The sequence below is a fragment of the Fringilla coelebs genome, assembly GCF_963513975.1.
Source record: "Fringilla coelebs genome assembly, chromosome: 5".
Lineage (NCBI taxonomy): Eukaryota > Metazoa > Chordata > Aves > Passeriformes > Fringillidae > Fringilla > Fringilla coelebs.
The window spans coordinates 62,435,221-62,456,742 of NC_140033.1; the positions used below are offsets into that span (position 1 = coordinate 62,435,221).

General features: G+C 42.2%; 1 protein-coding gene across 2 annotated transcripts in view; it reads right to left on the reverse strand.

Annotated features, from left to right (window-relative positions):
* The window catches only part of KIAA1549, a 139,499-nt gene extending 123,510 nt beyond the window's left edge, over positions 1–15,989 (reverse strand). For both annotated transcript variants that reach the window (XM_084206913.1, XM_084206914.1), the window contains exon 1: positions 15,829–15,989. In XM_084206913.1, coding sequence (XP_084063039.1) covers positions 15,829–15,940 — 112 coding nt within the window. In that variant the 5' untranslated portion in view covers positions 15,941–15,989. The remainder of the gene's footprint in view (positions 1–15,828) is intronic.
* Between the last annotated feature and the right edge of the window lie 5,533 nt (positions 15,990–21,522).

Sequence of the window (21,522 nt, forward strand, 5' to 3'; positions counted from 1 at the left end):
TGGAAGACAGTTTCCAAGGGCTCTAAGCAGGAGATTATTTCATTTTAACATTTCTGAGGTAAACTGCATTTCTTAGAGTGCTAATCTCATCATAAACTGAAGTACATGTAAAGTGAAAGAAACTTTTGTATTTAACCAAGCCAAAATGACACTCTCAAGACACTAAGCCTGTAAAAAGTAGCTCCAGGTTATCAAATGCCAGCAGTACATTAGCATCTGTGTTGTGGGTGCCAAAAAATGATGCTGCTGACAGAAGAATCAAATTATCTGAAAAGTCAGCACCTGAGTTTCTGACTCAAGCTTGGTCTAGGAAGAAGAAAAACATGTATATTAAAAGACAATCTACTGATACCATTTTTTCACCAAACATCTGGGACATCCCACAGCATCCTTACTTTCATGCCTGCTCTGTAGAACTCAAGCGACTGATGAGCAGTTCACTACATCAAGCTTGTGCCACAGATTCCTTACAGGAGCCTAGTAAATCTGCACCTGAATTCTTACCCCTTCCTCAAATTTGTGTCATACACCACTATTTCTACAACAGGGAACAGGCCAGGATTAACAAAAACAAAAAAAACCAAACAAACTATGAACATCTGAATATTCGCTACAGTACCATTTCTCAGCAAAACCACTTTTTGGTGTTTCCTTTAGTGTGAAAAAGGGTCCAGTAAAGTCCATCTAACCTGCAAAAATGTAATAAAACCTGGCATTTCCAACACTTGCAGTTTTCTTTAAAATGTCAGCATGTTCAGATTTGTACGGTGCTCTTGAGCCCTCTGGGTTGTTTTTTTTTTCTTTCCTCCTTTCTCTGCACGGGATGAGGAAACTGAGAACTTGTCAGTTCCCAAACTGGTTTACATAAACCAGCCCTAATTAGAACCTGAATCTGCTACAGTCAGCATCATGAGAGATCTCCATATTTCCCTGAGTATCTCAAAGACTACACCACCAGACATTATGGACAGAGAAGCACCTATTACTGATCTTTAAATAGTTATTGAACAGAACCCATGAAAATTCTCAGTGTAAATGAAATTAAATTTGACTGAGATTCTATGTTGAAATATATACCTCCAGAAAATTTTCCCGCATTAGTTCTTGCTGGCAGCACAAAATTTTAGTATTGAAGCTAACTATGGAAAACAGCAAAAGGTCTAAATCTTTTACATCATTATGGAGGGACATATCAGGAAATCTGTTTTTCAAAGAAAGCCTATTATGGCAAAAAGTCCTCGTCCATTTTAGGCACCACTGAGAAATACAATCATGACTTTTTAAATTTGGTGCCTAAGATGCTTTAGAATTTTTAGCATTTTACATCCATGTGATGATACTTAAATCATTAAAATAAAACCACAAAGGCAACACTTCCAGTTTCACACAAGTCTCTCAAGTGACCTACAATACGCACTGTCTCAAATAACTCACTTCTATTAGTTTTTCTCCGGCGAGGCTTCCTCTCCCCAAGACACTCTCCATCATTAAGCCAACATGCAAATTAAACAAAATACTGAGTTTTGTATCATTTGGCTTTAAAAAGACCACCAAGACAAAAATAAAAACCATTTACACTGTAGTAAGCAATATGATGGCTTATATTTTTCTCCACTGTATTTCAGTATTCTTTTCTGCTCCCAACCCACCACACTATCACAACCTTCAGGAAGACTCATGCATTTTTTGTTGTAAAATACATTAGTTTCCATCAAAAGGGGCTGAGAACTGACATGTCACCATGCTGCCTGTCAGTGTTCTTGCTGCCCCACACCATTAATTCAACTCTTCTGCTCACAGGAAAGTTGCCACCAGCAGCCACTGCCAGCAAGATCCTGCTGAAAAAACTGCAAAAGTCTGCTGGAATTGTTGAGTGTGTTCATTACAAAATATTTTGTCTCCACTATTGACAGTGTTTTCAAATCCTGTCTCTCACATGGTAACATTGAGTCAGGCAGAAAAACAAACATTTCCACCACCTATTTAAAGCTGAAGCTCACTAATTGGAATCTTACTCTCTCTTGGATGATGCAGAAAACATCTTAAGCAGTGGTAGGCAGACAGTATGATGTATGACAGAACACCTGATTCCAGTCAGGTGCTAGACCTTTACCACTTCATATTGGGTCACCCAAAGCCGCACTCCCAACATTTATTTTCTTGCTTTCACATGGTCCTGGAATGCCTAGCTTGCTGAATTAGGAGCACTGAGATCTCTGAAGATGTGCTGGATTCACCTCAGAACACCCAGGCATACATTTGCTGACCTGCTGACAAGCTTGGCTCGTTAGACCAGAACAAATTTCTAGCAATGGCCTGATTTGTACACACAGTAATATAGGTGTAACTACAAGGTGGTTTCCTTTTGGACAGCTGAGTGAACAGAAATAGAAGAGAGACAAAAATGCAAGAGCATCAGTGGTTTAGCCAGTAGCCCAGCTAGCCCTCCAGGACCACAAGGCAGGAGCAGTGCTGCTGCTCAGGGCAGCAAGCAGATGGAGGGAAGCTGAGCACTTTGGCAAAGCTCTGGGCCCATGAGGCTACACAGGGAGAGCACATGCAGAAACAGTGTGAAGAAAGGAACTGTCACACGGGGACTGAACAGTAAATAATTCTCAGGCTAGGGCAAGTGTTGAAGCCAGGACTGAAACAGAAGGCACCAACTGTAAAAAAGGATGTACTAAAATGCATGAACAACAACACTGGCTCTCTATACCTGTCAGCTAGAAAAGGGAAAATTCTTCATCTAGACAATTTATGGAGCTTAAACTTTCTATACAAATTATAATATGACAGAGGACCAAGAAGACATTTTAATTCAATCATTGATAGGAATGTTTCCTTAAAGAAGATTTTTTTACTATGTACTCTGACTTGAACAAAGATCCCCTTTCCTTCCAGCCAATAAAACCTCCAGAATGACCAACAACTCATACAAACTACTTGTAAGTTATGCAGTTCAAACGAGAAAAGAGTTGCAGTTGAAATGAAGGTTTCTCAATAGGGGAGACTATTTAACATCAAGCAAGTTCAAATTCAGTTGCTCCTTAACAAATTCATTTTGGAGTAGAAGAGAGCCGTGGTGCCATTCTGTCAGTGGCAGCTGTGTTTTGAAAGGTTCTTGCCGCTCCCTTCTGTCCCCTGATACTCATTGCTGCACTCAGAGGTGCCAATACAATTGTTTGCATGACTGTGCTCTATTAAGAGTTTTAATAACTATCCCACTTAAAGTGGAAAAGGCAAAACCAAAACAGTAAAAATATCACAATAAATTACTTTTAAAAAAATATAGCCTATATAAAAACCATACCAAAAAAAAAAAAAAAACCTGATGAGGAAAGTTAAGACAGAAGTAACAGAAACATCTTAAATTGAATCATTCATGTCTGGCAAGAGACTACACTCCTCCTTCTTCCTCCTCCCCTTTTTTCCAAGTATTCCCTTCCCCAAGTAGAAAAAACCCCACCCATGTCTAACAAATTCTACTGTTAAGAGCCTGGAAGAAGTACACAGAATGCAAAAAACAGCACAAGATGGAATCAGGTCATTTTTCCTGGTCTTCAGTTAGAGGTAAGATGGAGCTCCCTGCAACTTTCACTCTAAGACACAAGAGGTAGCAAATAGAATAGAATACATGGGAGAAAATAAGAGAAGCTTTGAGGAAAGCAGAGAGGGGAATGTTTGCTCAAAAAATCATCCCATAAAAGGATTTTCTTCCCCTTCCCCCAAAAAAGTAATTGAAGTTTACTGTATTGGTTACCATGTTAGTGTAGCAAAATCTCCTGGTCTTGTGTCTCTACGTGAACAGGCGCGTGTTATGATAATTCAACATTCCAGACAAATATAAATCATTGATATGAAACAAGGCTGAGCTCAAAAGACTAGCTTTGACTATTATTGCTGTGTCTTCTGATTAAATATACATAACACCTGCTGTAATGTGTAAAAACAGAGGAAAATCTAGAGGGTTTACTTGTTTAAAATAGAAATTGATTGCTTCATGAACAGCCCACTTACCAAAGCAGGATTTTTATTTAGAAATGTGCCATATTCCATAAATACCAACAGAGAATAGTATGAGGAAGCCTGCAAGATTTTTTGGATGACAAACAGACTATTGATATGACTATCAGAGACAACATCATCACAAGTCACGCTACTCTTAACTCAATTACACGGCCACTGAACAATTTCTGCATGAACATAAGTGTTTAATTAAAAATAAAATACACTTAGCATGTCCTTTTTAACTGCTCAATATAAAAAATATCCAACACATTAAGGAAAACCCCACCTGTTCCCTCAAGAGACTATGAACAGGACTTTGAGACATGCACAACATTCCATCAGCTTTGATATTCTTTCATGAAAGCAAATTAGAAAAAAACCCAAACAAATATAATTTCTTTTAAAATATTTAGGTTTCAAACAAAACTTCTACTTCAATATTTTCCACCTAGCTTGAGACAACAGAGCTCCAATTTAAAGGCTCTATACTCTTTACACTGGAAGAGAAAGGAAATTCCTGCCTCAACAGTTTTGAAGCAGTAAGGAACCCAACCCCAGAAGTTACAAAGGATGCAATAATGCCATCTCTTATACTGCAGAAACAAATCAGGAAGCATCAACAAGCTTATGACCTTCTAACGTTTCCAAGCAAGATAAACCATACTAAAGTTAGCACAATAAATACACTGCAGGTTCTAGAGACAGTCCAAATGGGAGCTTCAGTCACTGGGGTTCCCCATCTCCTGAACTCCACATGCTCCCTGTTCTTTCCTGCTGACAGCCTGTGCTCCTGCTCCTTCCCACTGCAGGAAAAGAAACTTAAGGAAGGCACTGTAGAATTACCAGAGTAAAGCTGCTGCTCTCAGGTTACTGTATGAGGTAGCTCCCAAGGTGAGCACAACAGAAACACAACTTGAGACAGCACTTCCAATTAAACTTTGGGAGAGTTCATATGGCCAAGCTAACACAGATAGGCTTCAACCTTTATGCACTGTTCAGTCATGAGAAATAAACTACCTGATTTAATATTTTCCCTTATCTCCCAAGGGAGGGGGAAAACCCCCAAAAACAAACCAAAACACACACTTTATGTGTATGTATTATGAGCATAACCCAGCACTACATGCCTCAGCCTGGAGGAGTGTTTCACAAACACCTGCTGGTTTGGGTGGTTGCTTTCCCTGTCTACAACAAACTATTCTTAGCGTGCACCTGTGCTTTTCACCTGTCCTCCTACAAATAATTCCATCCACTAGAATTGATCTTAAACACTCTGAAGAATCCAAGTAGCTGCTGTTTTATTTAATTCATTACTTTCATCCTACTGGTAACAGCCTCATTTTTCCAGGTCTCTTAAAACTAAAAGCATCAAATCTCAAAATACATTTTCATAAACCCCAAGTCCACTAATGCATTAGAAATGTAATTTCTGATTAGGAGAAATGGAAGTAGGAACTATAAGTATTCACTCAATTCAGCATACTTGGCTTCATAAAGCATATTAACTCTTGCACCTGCATTTGGAAGATGTAAAATATTTATTTCTGCTTTTGAAAATATCTAAAAAGCTATTTATCATCATATTTACAGAGAACAAATTTTAGATGTGGCCTCTAAGGCTGATACTATTTAGGAATGAAGGAAAGTACTGGGGAATATTTCTGAAGTATCTCTTCTAAGTCACATAGATGTTTTTACTGAATATATGATCCAACATAAGGCTGCATTCTATTCTCCAATGACTGAGTTTTATTTCCAAATATAAAATAATACAACTATTCTAAATCGTTTGTGCCATTTCACACACCAATAGCATGCTTCAGTGATGGCTTTGACTCATTAAAAAAATATATCAAAACTGTCATTTGAGTGTTATTTTAGAAAAAGTCTGAAGGAACCTCCTTAAGGTTTCTAGACCTATTATCACCTGATTTCTCTGCTTAAACTTTATACATGGTAAATAGCAGCAGTAAATACTAAAGAATCACAAGAACAGGTTAGTACAGAAACTATATTCAGTTTTGTTTCTAAGTTTCTAATACTCCTAGGACGTTAAGAAGATTATACCTTCAAGTGACACCGCCTGCTTGGAATCCAGTCAATTCAAAAAGAAAGAAACTGGATTTACTTTCATTTCACATTCCTCAGCTTTCCTAATCCTTCTGACAATTTTTACAGTTTTAAGAACATGGTTGTGGTGGAAACAGCAAAGTAACTGCTCACAGAGGTAAACAAAGTAAACAGACTAATACAATTTATTTTCTTGAAACTTCCTTGCTTGTATTAATAGTGGATAAAATATTTCTTGAGAAAACTTTGATTACTGTGTTGATAAGCATTTACATAATTTTTTACTATAAAAAGCACATGCACTCTGGAAAGACAAAGGAAAATTATCTTTTTTTTGTTCTTTCAGAATGGAACAAATTACATCTTCTAAAAATTGAATGTCAATGGCTGGAAGCCCAAATCTGTTTCATCCTTCACCACAAGCACAGGAAGTAAGGTCACTGACAGATTTTAATTGAAAACATCTTCAAACCAGACTTCTGCTCTAGATCAGGATTTTGTCCTGTGACGTGCAATTTCTATCCTAATATATCACACAAGCTAGTCCCAGTTCAGCAGCAGCTTCAGCTTTAAATACAGCCACCACTGGAGAAGTTACCCAACCAGAACCCAGTGTAGCTGACAAACAACCGCCCGTCTCCCATCCAAAAAGTAACCTGATACTAGCCCGGAGGGGTCTGCTACATAAATGCTTGGAGCTTTGTCTCCCAAGTAATGCTCAGCTGTGTCCTTGTGGCTTTGTGGTTGAGCAGAGCTCACTACAATCTGCATACATGAGGAGGAATTTATTTACAAGAGAATGATGAGCCACAGGAAAAGGTGAGACAGGCTCAACATCTAATCAAGTTCACACCCAGCTAGAAGAATAAATGCTCCCTCTACCACCCTGCAGCATTAAACAGATGCCTTTAAATGAGGAAAGAACTTTACTTAGAGACTCTTCATATACCAGCTCAATACACTACTGGCTGGGGAGCAAAAAAGAGCGAGCCTTCTTTTCTTATAAGAATTCATAAGAGTTTAATTTTCTTATTCCATATCAAAAGATTCAGTAAGAAATTCAGCCCAAGACGATGTGACTTAAGAAAAAAACAGGCTGAAAACAAAATCTGTAAGTTGCATCAATACTACTTAAGAAAAAAAAAAAATCTTTATCTGTAATATCTACCTGTCCTATGTGACCATTCAGAGTGCATTTAGAGTTGTCAAATTTATCTTGCCAGACATCTGAGAGTTTTCTGCTAAAACTGAGACCAGCTACCCATTTAGATAAAGCCCTTCTCCACAGCTCTAAGGCAAGCTCTAAAGTGAGGATGCTCAAGTCAAATATTCAGGGCAACTACAAAAACCCCTCCAAATCTGCAATATCAAGCAGCCCTCCTCTTAGCACAAGACTTCCCAACTCAGCCTTCCATTATTGATACATATTTCCAATTTCACCCACTCCTACCACAGCTCCAGCCCAGTGTCATCTCTGCTGTTCCTCATTTCAGTATCCTCCTGACCGAAGTTTGTACACCCCCTTGCTCTCACCCTGCCCCACCAACCGATTTCAGAGAGGGCACAAAGGCAGCTCCACACTGCCTTACCTGTCCAGAAAAGCTTTGTCAGTACTGAGAGCTTCATACACCAGAGCCCAGCCCAACAAGCTCACAGCTCTGGCCATGACACCTCTGCTGCTATCCAAGCAGCTGCTGCTCCAGTCAGGACATCAGGTGGGAGAACTGATGTCTCTCAACTACTGAAGAACTAAAGATTTCTCTTCTCCCTTTGACACAGACCCACAGATGGCAGCACACAGAACGTGGCAGCTGAAAGCTTTGGTCTGGTGCCATTTCTTTGCCCAGTCTCCCAATTGTCTTGCATCACTTAGAGCCTCTTTCTTGCACCATAACCTCCTTTGCTAAGGACAAGGGCAAATCCTACATTCTGTGCCAGGATGAAGAACTTCCCAGCTTGACCACCTACACATCTGATAGAAATAGCAATAAAGTGCTTCGAGCTCAATACTGCCTCTCTCTATCCCATCTCTGAGATATAAAAATGCTAGTAATAATTCAGTTGATGAATAAAGACATGCACACTCACATCCATAGCACTTACTTGTAGCTGTTGTCTCAGTGTTAACCTCTCAGTGAAGCAGCATTCTAAAATGCTTCAAAAACTGACCTTGCAAAGAGAGCGACTTACAAAGTTACTGCGTTCATCCTGCCTGTTTGTACCATGGATAAAAACACTGTAACAAGGATTACAAAATGTTCTCTGAAACCTTAAAAAAAGTTAATCCTAAAAATCAACCAACATAAAAACCACAGATCGTTTCTTCACCTGATCAGTACACCAAAGTTCTCAATAATGACTAATATTAGTCCCAATGCTGCAGTCTGCACATAAATTACATTTATTTATTTGGTATTTATTATTTGTAGTACCTCACAAAAACATAACTGCAAAGTATTTCATATCACTGCTACAATCCTTTTCTGTTAGATCATTCTACAAGCTCATCTGTCAACTCCAGTGACACATTACATTATTGCCCCAAACCATGCAATTCACAGTTTCATTATCCCCACTGTTAAAAAGATCAGCAGTTAGAAAACCTCTCGTGTCCACTTGAATTCAAGTCTTCTTTTCTTCCTCAACATAAACAACTATTTATTCCATTTCCCTTTATGTTTAATATTTTATATTTTTGAATAAAGTCCTGTCACCTGGCATTTTTTTCTAGATTAGACAGTCCCAATATCTCTGCAAACTGAACTGTCTCTAGTCACCTGTCTCTTCCTTGAAGGACAAGGCCTTTTACTAGACACAGCATTCCAGCTGGAGCTCTTCTGCTACTGAAGAAAACAAATGAGTTATTACACAGGACATGCCCAGCTCAAAACCAACGTGTTCATGAGGCCCAGTACCATCCTGTTGAATCCCATTCTGTCCATGATCCCTGACAGATACCAGGCCCCTTAACACAACACTACTACATTGTCCAATCCCCATCCTAGATAGCTATGCAGGTTTTCAAGTCCTTCAGTAGGACACTATTATGCACGTTCCTTACTGAAAAGCATGGATTTCAGGCCCTTGGTTTACTGTGTTTCCACCATTCCTCCTTCCTCTTCCCCTTATTTGCAGGTGGATTTTAGCCTCTTATCTATTTTAAATCACAAGATCTAACATGTTGTCTTGGCCAGATGGCTGAAGTCAAATCAAGTTCTATACAGGATATTAATTCACAGAAGAGAAGCCTCTCTAAATCAGAGAGGAGAATGGAAAAGGACTAAAAGGATTAGAAAGCAGTTTGGACACGAAGAGCTAACAGGTAAGGGATGTAAGATGAAACTGCTAAAACTGAAAGTGAGCAAAAATCAGTAACCATGATTTCTTTTAAAGAATATTTGATTTATAAAAAAACCCCAACATCAAAATCCTACTGCACTTCAATACAGCATAGTACATCTTCCCATACCTAAGGTGAGTTAACTCACTAAAAAAGTCTTAGGGTGGTAAATACATCATGTTACACCGTCACCTGTAATTTTCTATTTGCTTACTAGTTTATTTCTTATGCTTGTTCTCTGTAGAGTCAAGTTCTGCAGACTGGTTTATCATCTGCTGGAACTTTACTGTTCTCAAGACAAAAATCTGGCTTTCTGACCAACTTTTTTTGCTCCCTGTTATTGCATCTGGACATTCCTTAGGATCTTGAAAATCCAATGAGGAACTGCATCTGAGAAATCACGTTTTACAAATGGCAAAGCTAAGAAACAAGGTCAAATTCTCAGAGTCTAATTTGAAACATTAATTAGTATTTAAAATTTCAGACACAACATCTATTTAAGAATAGCCTCCCCTGACTTCTTTGGCAGCTGGAAGCACTCAGCATTTCTGCAACACAGATCCCAGAGGTCTGACATCCAGTAAATGAGGAACACACACAGCTAGTGACCACCTGTGGGAAGCTTGGTTTAGGCAACTTGAGCATCACTGAAACTCTGCAACAGCAACACAACTCAATTGTCTAGGACAGCGTTTAATTACATTAACAGCAAAACCTTTACTCAAATTTCCCTGTCCCTCCCTTCATGTCACACCTCAAACATCTGCTACAGAAGGAGCAAGAGTCCTGCAGACTTCTTCATTTGCTATGAAGTTCCCATTTTTCCCCAGAGCAGGATCAGTCACTGAGCACAGTGATGGCCCTGTCTGTTTGTAGGTGTGTGCATGTGCAGGTGCCTCTGTAGCTATAAATATCATCTATATGGGTACATGCTTTGTGACCATAGCTGTACAACAGCTTGCAGGTACAGAAGTTTAAAACTGCATGGGTTAATAGGTTATTTTAATGTCAATACTTCCAACTCGCTGATTTTTGTCTCTTGCAGTCTTCATATGCTGCTACAATTTTCGTGGAGGATTTTTTCCAGTTCTTAAAACAAACTTAGAAAAACACTTCTGTCACAAGGCTGATTCATGCACATTCATGCAATGTTCCAAGGAACAGCAGCAGATTATCATGCTTCTGGCTAAGAGGAGAAAAGGACCAACACTCTGAAGCCCTGAATTCTGTGCCAAATTCTGAAGGAAGTATCCCAGAGCAGCAGGCACACATTTTCCCATTTCTAAATTGTGAGCTTGATGCTTTTGGTCACATCTCCTTCAGACTTGTCCCAGTCCCTTGTCTTCTGATTCATCCTTTCAACACTATTTTTTTTTTGATGTTTCTTTTCCTTTTTTAAACTGAGTCCATCTGTGTTTCCCAGTGTGCTTATCCTACTATCAAACTGCATTGCTTGCTTCACCTAGGATTAATTTCTGCATTGCAGTTTCCCTCATCCACAGCCCTATTTTACACTCCTGACCTACCGTCCTGCGTCCTACTCTTTGTGCCCTGCCAGTTCCAGTTTCTTTCATCTGACAAACCTTCTTGCAATTTGTGTCTCTTCCCCTACAACTTCCCGGTTTCTGGACATATCTCATCAAGCTGAAGAGTGACTGGAAAGATCCTCAGACCCTACTCCAAACCAAACCTAAGTCCCATGTTGGCTCCTTCTCAAGATTCTTTCTGCTTGCCCCCTTGAACCTGGTGCAAAGACCACCATACAGCAGTGCACCAGAAAGCTGATGCCAAAGACACCCTAAAGAACGTAAAGCATTACATAACAGAGACATGGCCTTAAATACAAGGCAGGCAGGTGCTCAGTTCTCAGTCCAGTCCCACTTCTGGAGCAGTTTAGACAGACTTTCATAGCAAAGTCCAATCTTTCACCTAAAACTTTGGACTATGGGAAGAGTGCTGAGTACATCTGCCCAGGCAGCACATTTACTCTTGGTCAGTACTGACAGGTAGGGGAGGTTCCATGAGAATAATCCATATACAAGCTTCAGCAGACAAAAGAAAAAGTCATCTTCTCCAATGTAGCCATGTATACCTAAATTCAGTCATGACCAGCTTTCGAAAAAGAAAAATCACTTCCAAAGAAAGACTGGAGAAAACATCCCCTCAGAGCAGACAATCCAGCAAAGTTTAACTGCTCCAAAGCATAAGGGTATTAAAGTTGTTCAGAAAAGAAGCTGGCAGAACTCAAAGCAGAAGCCATTGTTTTCCTCTTGCCTCAACATCAGAAATTGCTGAACTCTTTCAACTGATATTTTGCAAAGAAGAAAAAGCTTCAGCCCATAGCTAAATACACACTTTACAAAATTTCAATTTAAATATTTAAATTTGTGCTTAACTCCACTGCAAAGCAGAAATATTTCTTAGACACATCTTACAATATCTTACAGATTAAGTAAGATCTAGAACAGTCAGCCCCATTTCCAATATTTATTTGGGCATTTTACATGCCATTAATTACAATGACAAATGAGTGATGTGAGTACTGATAGTCAATTTTATCTTTTCTTTCCCCCCTAATCTCATGTGTTACCAAAAAAAAGACACCACTAATGAATTGCTCTTAGAAAAGGTTTTTCCTTAGTCTTTTAAAACAGCTGTCTCCAGTAACATCAACAGCTGAAAACACAGTACATATAGGGAGTATCAATCAGATTTGTTATTGAGTTCATGTGTGTTTGGCAATCACTGCAAAAAAGCATAGACATATATGACTTTTCAAGAGCTAGAAAGGCATTGTACCACATAACTCCCAAGCAAAACACTGTCCATACTTACAAGGACTCCATGAAAATGGGATTCTTCCACATGAGCCAAAATAGAAATTGACTGCATAATTAAGTTTATCTAACGCTACTGTTTTCCTAAACTAACGCTACTGTTTTCCTAAACTATGGGATTCTAAGACAAAATTTAAAGGCTAACCATTTCCTTGCAGCTTTTTTTCCTTATACCCGGGTTCCCAGGACACACTGTATTTAATAACTCTTATGCAATTAGCATTCATCATGCTGTATGCCACAACAGGCCAGGCTGGAGACACACTGGTACTTAAGGACATCATCCACAATAACTCTTACACAACCAGTGTTATTCATACTGTCTGCCACAATGGGCAGAGCTGGAGACTCTCTGGTAGTTTAGCACATCAGCCACAATGAGATTTACTTTCAAATGAAGGAAAGCCATGTCTCCCACAGCTGAAGGGAGACTGTATTATTAAGAAGTCTATTCTGCTTCGCTTCTCTCCCAAGCAACTCCCACACATGCACACACATTCTGAACTGACAAGCAAGAATTGGGATGTCAGAACCTGCCATTTACCACAATCACCAGCTTCCCAAGACAAAGATTTGTGCTGCAGCAGGAGTCACTGCTCTTTAAAGTGCCCAGTTACTGAAATCTATCACCAAAGGTAGGTCAAAGCTGTTAAAGCCTGCTTTGCTAAAGTCACACTGTATTTCAAGTCCAAGCCCTGCCTGAGAAGTCAAAGACCTTGCTTCACAAAAAGCATTCACAAAACAGACATCACTGAACAAAAAGCTGCACTGTCCACTAGCTTGTTTAGCATTCTTACTTCTTGAAAGAACATGCCAACAAAAAACACATTTCCTCTGGCAGGACTACAAGTGTAGCTTGTAGACACGAGGCTGACATAAATAAAGCTAGCACAGCATAGAAAGCAGTCATAAAGAAAATGCTCCAACCATATGGGTCTTCTGTGAAAATGAACTGGAAGCAATCTTGACAAGCTCAACTGGCCACAAGAGATAGGATGCCAACTCAAGTGTTTGCAACAGACCAATGCAATTAAGTTCAATAAACAATATCCTGCAACTCTCCCATAAGACAGCTACATCTGATTCCTTGCTCGACCTCCACAACTTGCCTTTGGTCCCTGAGTCTCTGAGGAGACACACTGCAGTCTTTTCAGAGTCCACAACACAGAGTTCTCCTCCCTCCCATGAAAACAGCACAGCGAGACAAGATAAATCCTCCTGACTGTCAGTGCGGGAGTTGTGCAGATTGTGCAATGGAACAAAAGTAAAAACACAGCCTGTGCTGAGCAGCAAGAAATTCAAATAGCCTGGCCAAGGCCCTGCTTCACTGAGGTGCTCAAAGGCAAACCTACCTTCAGCACACTGGTGTCCAACCACATACTAAGAGTTCAGCATCTGCTGAACTGGAGAAGCTGAAGCCCTGATTCAGCAACATGTGACTTTTGTGGGAGCTGGATCAAGCATTCCAAAACCCAAGTTGTTTAACTACTAAATTTTCTTAAGTATTGTCCTTGCTATTTCAACTGCAATAAGTGGCCATTCCACTCTTACTGTATGTTCCTTCTACATAACTCAGAGCTGTAGGAGTTTGCTCTTGCTGTCCCTAGACTGGTCAAGACCATATGGCACTGAAAAGCAAATGAACTGCACTCTAGAGGGATTTACAAGAGTTGTAAATCTCTTGATCAGTTAAGTGAATGCTGCCCAAACCTAAGGCATTTGATCAGTATACAGCTCCTCTGTTTCACAACATCCATTACACCATCAAAACATTCAACACTGAAGACAAGATTCTGATAAAGATGGTGTTTTCTAAACCTTGTGGGCCCCAGAAAGAGAAATCAGACTTCTCCATGCTTTTAAATAAAGCATTTCACCTTAACAAAAAGGAACAAAATATCCTTGCTCTCTTCAACTTACAGACTTTAAATCTCTGCAAGCAATGGACCATTTCTGAGATGTCAATAAAAAAAGCATCCTCTGAAGAGCAAGTTTACTCTTCGTATCCTCAAGTTCATTGCACATGATTCACATGCCCAGTGGAAATTGAAAACATAGAGGACTCTCAAATCAAAACAGCTTAAAGGCTCCTGCCCTAGACTGAGCAGGAAAGCAACGCTTTGGGCAAGATCTGTTGTCTCTAAGTACTCTCTTCCAGCAGCTCAAACACTGGCTGAGTTACATAATTTTTCTACTGCTGTTTTTAAGTTATACAAGAATGCACAAGATTCACACAAATGTTTACAGAAATTCACAGCCATGTTTAATTAAAAGCTACTATGTACCAGAGAAACAAACAAGAGCCTTCAATGACTTACTATGAAAATACAGAAGAAACCCAGCTATTCTCAGAGGCAAAATCAACACAAGTAAATTTCCAACTTACAAACCTAGTGCTTTGCCTTCTATTTGTAGCTATTTGATCTATTTAAGAAAAATCGCTAAAGTTTACAATGAAATATCAATTTTCATGCAGCCTGGAACACCTCTTGTAGGCTAGGACGGGAGCTGGAGGAGAGCATAACTTCCCTGAAAAGCTAACTAGTCACCTCCATAACACGAACTACTTTCTGAAGTGGAATAAAGGATTATTATAAAGAGATAAGCATGTTTTATAACATCAAGGGTTCTTAAGCACCCAACAATAATCACCACAATTTCTGTGTTTGAACAAAAGAGTCAACACTAATTGGTCCGCTTCATGAAACAGGTTACTGCAGGCTCTTATCACTTATTGCCACTTATCAACAACTTTCTGATGTTGAGTAAAATGTATTACTTTATACATATTATCTACCAAAATGAAAACCTAATCACAGCAAAACTGTGCCTTTCCATGAAATGATAGTTATTACTATTTTTTCTTAAATATTAAAGATGAACCACGAAGTGCTCTGGGACCAGAACCAAATGAGACATCTTTGTGATTAAACTGTCTGCTTAACTACAGACTAATTTTGACACCTAGAGCCACAAGAGAAAAGACGAGAGAAAAAAAAAGGGGTCACTGATTCATGGTTTTCCCGAAACACCTACTGAATACACCACCCTCTGGAGCCCGAACCGTTCTCTCCACGCACAAGTCATGCCACGGCAGTGCTTGGAAAGTCCTATTGGGCGTTTCGAGAGGCTCCGAATGCCTCCTCACTCGAAAGCTGGAGGAGAGCCAGGATGTACCCCGCAGGTGCTACCGCAGCCCGACACGGGGCACCTCCAGACGCCCCGGGCGCCGAGGCCACAACGCGCGATGACCACTGCCTGGCACAGGACACCCTACAAGCTGGAAACGCCGGGTGTCCCCTTTGTCCCCGCACCGCTTCTCTCCTTCGTCTCCGCGGGTCGGGTCCCATCCCCTGAGCCTGGGGGCTGCCGCGGCCCCGCACCGGAGCGTTCGCGGTCTGCCTGCGAACAATGCGCGCCTTTTCTGGCGGAGCTCCCCGGCCGCGCCGCGCCGGCCCCCGCCCGCCGGCACCGCCGCATTGTTACCGGCGCTGCCGCCCCCCGCACCGCCCCGCTCCCGGCACGGCCCCCGGGCCCCGCACACCTGCCCCCGGGCCCTCTTTGTTCCCTTACCTGCGGCGGGAGAGCCCCGCAGCGCCGGCACGGCCAGCAGCAGCGGCAGCAGGGCGGGCAGCGCCGGCCGCCACCGCGCCGCGGCCACCACGAAGCGTGTCATCCCCACCATGGCACGGCACGGCCCGGCCCGGCGTCAAGTCATCGCGGCGGTCCCCGCGTCCCCCCCGCGGGGGGCTGGAAGGGCTGGGCGGGCTCGGCGGCTCCTCCCGGGCGCATCCACCGCCGGCGGGGCTGGGACGCCCGCGGACGGGAGGCCGCCGCAGCACCCACCCTTCCCCACGCCCACCCCGTGGGGAGCGCTCACAGGGGCAGCGCCGCGGCGCCTCCCAAGAGCGGCGGGGGAGGGCGAGCGGTGCGGCTCGGCGCCCGGAGGGCAGGCGGAGGGGAAGCCCCCGCACTGCGGGATAGCGGGGCTCCTCGGCGGGACGGCTACGGCCCTTCACGTGTGAGAAGGCGGCGGTGGCGGCAGCCGGGACCCGGCACCCGCTCGCTCCCCGCCCGCCGGCGACGCGCTGCCCCCGGCGGAACCCGGCGCGCGGCGGCGCGCACAGCCGGCCCGCCCGCCACCTGCGCGCTCCCGGCCGCGTCCGCGACTGCGCGGGGGCGCGCCCGGCCCGCCCCCTCCGCCGGGGCGGTGGGAGCGGGGGCGGGGCCGTGAGGGGCGGGACGGCCGCGGCTCCGCCCGGCGCCTCCCGCCCGCCGCGCCCCGGGAAGGCGCCGGGAGTGCCCCGGGATGGCCGGTGGCTAGTGCCGGCCGCTGTCTGCTCCGGGAGCGGAGTGCCCCCGCAGCCGCTGCTCCCTGGCTGCGCTCTCCCCTGGCACAGCGAGGTTGGGAAGCCGGCAGTGCCGTCCATCAGCCCTCAGGGCAGGCTGAGTGGTGCCTGGGCTCTTCCCCGGGCGGTGCACGGAGTTTGGAGAGCTGGAACAGTACCGGGCGCGGCAATGAGGGTAGAGCTGAGTGGCAGTACATCCAGGAGACTGCAGATAAAAGGACAGGGGATCTTTCACTGCAGGGTTTGGTCTAAGCCCTGCGCTCCTCAGGAGCACGGGTGAGTCCAGCAGTCAAAGAACCACAAAATACACTGAGCTGGAAGGGAGCCCTGCACAGGGCAGGCCCAAGAGTCACACCATGTGCTTTGGAACGTTGTCCAAACACTTCTTCAGCTCTGTCATGCTTGGTGCTGTGACCACTTCCCTGGGCAGCCTGTTCCACTGAATAACCTTTTGCTAATATTCTGGCCAAATCTCTCTGACACAGCTTCAGGCCATTCCCTCAGGTTCTGTCACTGGTCACCAGAGAGGAATCAGTGCCTGCCACTCTCCTTCCCTCCCCAGGCAGGTGTTGAGCGCTATGACGTCTCCTCCAGGCTGAGCTGACCAAGCAAGCTCAGCTGCTCCTAGTATGGTTTCCTCTCAAGGCCCTTCACCATACTCATGGCCCTCCTTTGGATGATTTCTAATAGTTTTAGATTCTTTTTTATACTGTGGCACCCAAAACTGCACGCAGGAATCAAGATGAAGTTGCAGGAGAGCAGAGCAATCATCCCCCTTGACTGGCCAGAGATGCTGTGCTGGATGTATCCCAGGAAATGGATGGCCCTTTTGGCTGCCAGGGCACACAGTCACTAAGGAGCACCAACCAGGGACAGCTGGGAAAAGATCCCCCTACAGATTAGAGCTGGGCTCACATATTTTTCAGCTGCACTCACAATTAACCAGGGTATCAGTTCATCGGGAACACATCCATTGCAACAGAAACAGCTCACTCCCCGAGATCAATGGAAGGAGATGAAGGATTCATTTTGCTGACATACAGAATTAAAACAATGAGCTATACCTGTATCTCACACAATATACATCACACTCACTCAGCAAAGGAAAATAAAGCATGGTGAGTCCTTGGCAATGGAAATAAGCAAAGCTGAAATCACATCAGCTGAAGATGTGGCTCAGTATAGACATCACAACTAAAGAGGGTGGGAAATCTCAAAAAAATACCCTGGTTTTGCATTAGACATTTTCAGGGTCAAAAAGTCCACAGATGCCCTTTTATCAAAGGCAATCAACTATGATGAGTATTTCAGGCCTTCTAGCACAATACTTTCTTCTACTATACTGACCTATAATTTCATTCTGAAAGTTGTTCTCGGTCATCAAGATATAATTTTTTTTGAATTTGGAGTGGAGAGATTTCACAGAATATTTCATGGGTGTTTACAACATATATTTTCAATCTAAATTAAACATCTAAGGTATAAAATCTCATGCAAAGATGTTAAACATTACAAAAAGAAGACCACAGTAGGACAAATCCCCCTCTGCCCTATAGTTTTTGAAATATGTAACAGAAAACAGGATGCAGAAAAACTTGCATCACGTCACTATTTTTCCCTTTTATCTGAGCAAATAAATCAGGGCCTGAGGATTACTTCTGTTGCATTAAATTGCTGATAGACAGAAGAATGGCTTTGATACTCCTTTTAATTTACCAAAACCAGAACCCATTAGGACATAATTTTTTTATTTGCAACTTGCCAGTCCCTGAAAACAGCTCAGCTCAAAAGAGCACTCTAGCCTTTTGTTATAATTACATACCCACCATTTGTGGATACAAGCCATGTCAGGTACTTCATTGCTGTCATCTATTTCAGTTTCTCTTGTCCTCCCTAACCTCTCCTGCCAATCTGTAGTGCAGACTAAACAATAGCCACCAAAAGCTTAAAAACCCCACATCATTCCAATATGACTTCATTGTAAGCAGCTGTGTGCATGCATGTTTGGCATTGGAGCATGCAGTCACATATTCTTTCCGTTTGCAAAATGTGGTTTTCTTTTTCTTTTAATAAGCTAACCCTCTGTAAGTGAACAGGAATCCATCTCTCCTTCAGATTCTGTGGGAGTTTTGGCAGTTAAGACCCTTGAAATACTTAATTACAAAACATATTTCAGACCCTATCATCTTCACCTAAAGATACCACATTTCACTGTTGTCCTAACAGTGCCTCTAGTAACAGAGCACATAATGCTGCCTTTAGTACATTTCAGATTGCCTGTAGATAATTTGTTTCACCAAGATCCAGAGGTAACTTTCCAGACTAAAGTGTGAGACTTCTCTCACATTTCTAAGATGTCATCCATAATGAAATACTCTGCAACCACTAACATTCACTGTCTCACCTAACAAGATTTCCTGCTCCAGTTCCCAGAGTTCAGTTCACGAAAATAATCTCCTTGTCTTGTATTTGGGTTCTTGTTCCCCAGTTTCTGTGTCTTTTGAGACCAAACTGGTATTTATGTTACTCTCCCGCTTCCTGGGGCAATTTAAGAACTGTCACATTCCATCACAGATTCTCTATTCCCTTGCAATTTCACCCGTTCCAGCAGACACCTCCAAATTAAAGTCTTGTTGCTAAACAGCAACCAGCATTGAAAGAGGAGCTGAGAGGCAGTTACCTGTTATGCTACAGTTCATCCTCTGGTTTGGGCTGCTGTTTCCCAGGTGTGAAAGAATTTCCCTAATCTCAGATGATCCTCTGTCCTGTTTAGCCTCTTCTTTCACCAGAGCCATACTTTGCCATACTGGGACAATGCATTTGCAGTTGTGGGTCCTACTCCTCTTAGTAATTACAGTAACTTTAGGATTTTTGTACTGTTGTTTAGTTTCTTTATTTTTTTGCAGTCCTTGTGTCAACCTGATTGACATTACTTCACCCATTCGTCTTGATGAACCAGGGCAGGATTTATGCACATGAACTTGGCATCTTTGTGGTAGCTGACTCCCACTGATTTAAGGCCAACTACCTTCTCTCCCTCTCTCTCATCTCCTATTCACCTATTGCAGATGCACAGATAAAAGATGCTACAGAATAACCAGCAAGAACTTCACAAAGATGTCCTTGGTTCAGATGACATGCTGAGATTTGGGCTGTGTTTTTCTTTTCCCTGTGGAACAGCAGAAAAAACCAAACCCAAAACACCATAGATGCTTCTAACGAGTATCTTAAGTCAAGAATGACAGTTAATTATATAAAATAAAAAAACCAAAACAAACAAAATACCCCCAGACCTATAGGACACTTCAGATTCCACTAAAACAGAAATCTGAAATGTCACATTTTGTTAGGACATTAAAACAGACCAGAAATAGTGGAACTTCGCAAACTCAAAAAGTGAAAGCAGCTATAATTTTAACTAAGTTTTACACTGCAGCTTGTGAATGCATTTATCATAAGAAGTAACTGACTTGGAAGGTGAGAAATGCTTTCCTGTGGTATCCTGCTGTGATCCATGGTGATATGGAGCAAGATATGAGACATCCTGGTCAAGGGAAGAGTAGGAGCAATCTTTTCTAACAGTGTGACTTGCAAGGTTATTTACTTACTGCTGAATGACTTCCCATTGCACATTCACCAGGAAGCTTTTGACATTACTGAGCTTTCCACTACAGCGATTGCTACTCTGATTTATCACGGGGTCAAGGCTGAGGATGCAAAAAAAAATCAAAGGCTGTGCAAAGTATGATTAGATTAATGATGACAGGCTTCACCTGGAAACTGAGAGTTTGTTTTGTGAAGGGTGTAAGGAGGAAAAAAAACCCACAACATTTTAGGTAGGAACCTTAGAAGTGAATACACAGAGAGGGACATTCAGAAGCTGCATCCACAGCTGTGGAAATGTGCCCCCACACTGCAGTGATAGAAACAAGAGCGTCCTCAGAAGGCTTTTCTTGGAACTGCTCACATCTTGTTGCCTAGGTTTTGCTGGAAGGAAAGAAAGGTGTGAAATTAGACACTCTTGCCAACCTGGAAGCACTTTCCAATCACCTTGCTTTTTGTGGCAAATGCAATACACAAATCCATAAACACAATTCTCAAAATTTCACATCAGAACCCTGGTTCAGAGACACTGAAGTGAATCAGAAATCATCAACATTATTTCCCATGGATCGCCACAACTGCCCAATAATTTAACTTCCAGTTATTTCTAGTTTGGGACTCAGTGACCAGATCTCCTGCTGATATATTTTCCTTCTGTGAACAATATTTGTGTAAAAAACAACAGGTTTTTTTCTCCCACTCTTTTGCTGCTGCTGAAATTTGTGCAGAAATAGCTTTTTGTGCAGAAATAGATTTTTGTGCAGAAATAGATTTTTGAATAGATTTTGTTTCAAATTTACTGAACTACCCATTGAAAAAATATTTGAGGGCAGTGTTCTAGCCTGGCTTTGTGAAGACCTTCAGACAGTTTGTTGGACTATTCCAATGCTCTCAGACATCTAGTTTTCTTAGTTTTCTTACCCACACTTTTGTCTAAGGAGCAGAGAATGCTTTTTTTTAAAATTAATGTTTTTCTTTCTGCAAAGCTGTGTGCTATGGAAAGTCACATAGTATGTGACATAAAAAAGACTCAAACCATTTAGAGAACAATACAGCTCAGTCTTACTGTGCTCTTATGTTCTATTTCTGAATTCTCACACATTGCTTGATGCAAACCTGTGCTCTGGGTTACTTCTGTCCTACTCCTTTTAACCAGCTAAGGAAGTACAGTAGCAACAACTGCTGGCACAAGAAGAGAAAAAAGCCAACTTCAAACCAGATTTGTTTCATTCTAGAAAAGCCCACTGAAAGTACTAGAAAGTATTTTTTCTAGGTGAAAAAGTGAAAGGGAAAAAAACCCCAAACCTTCTAAGAG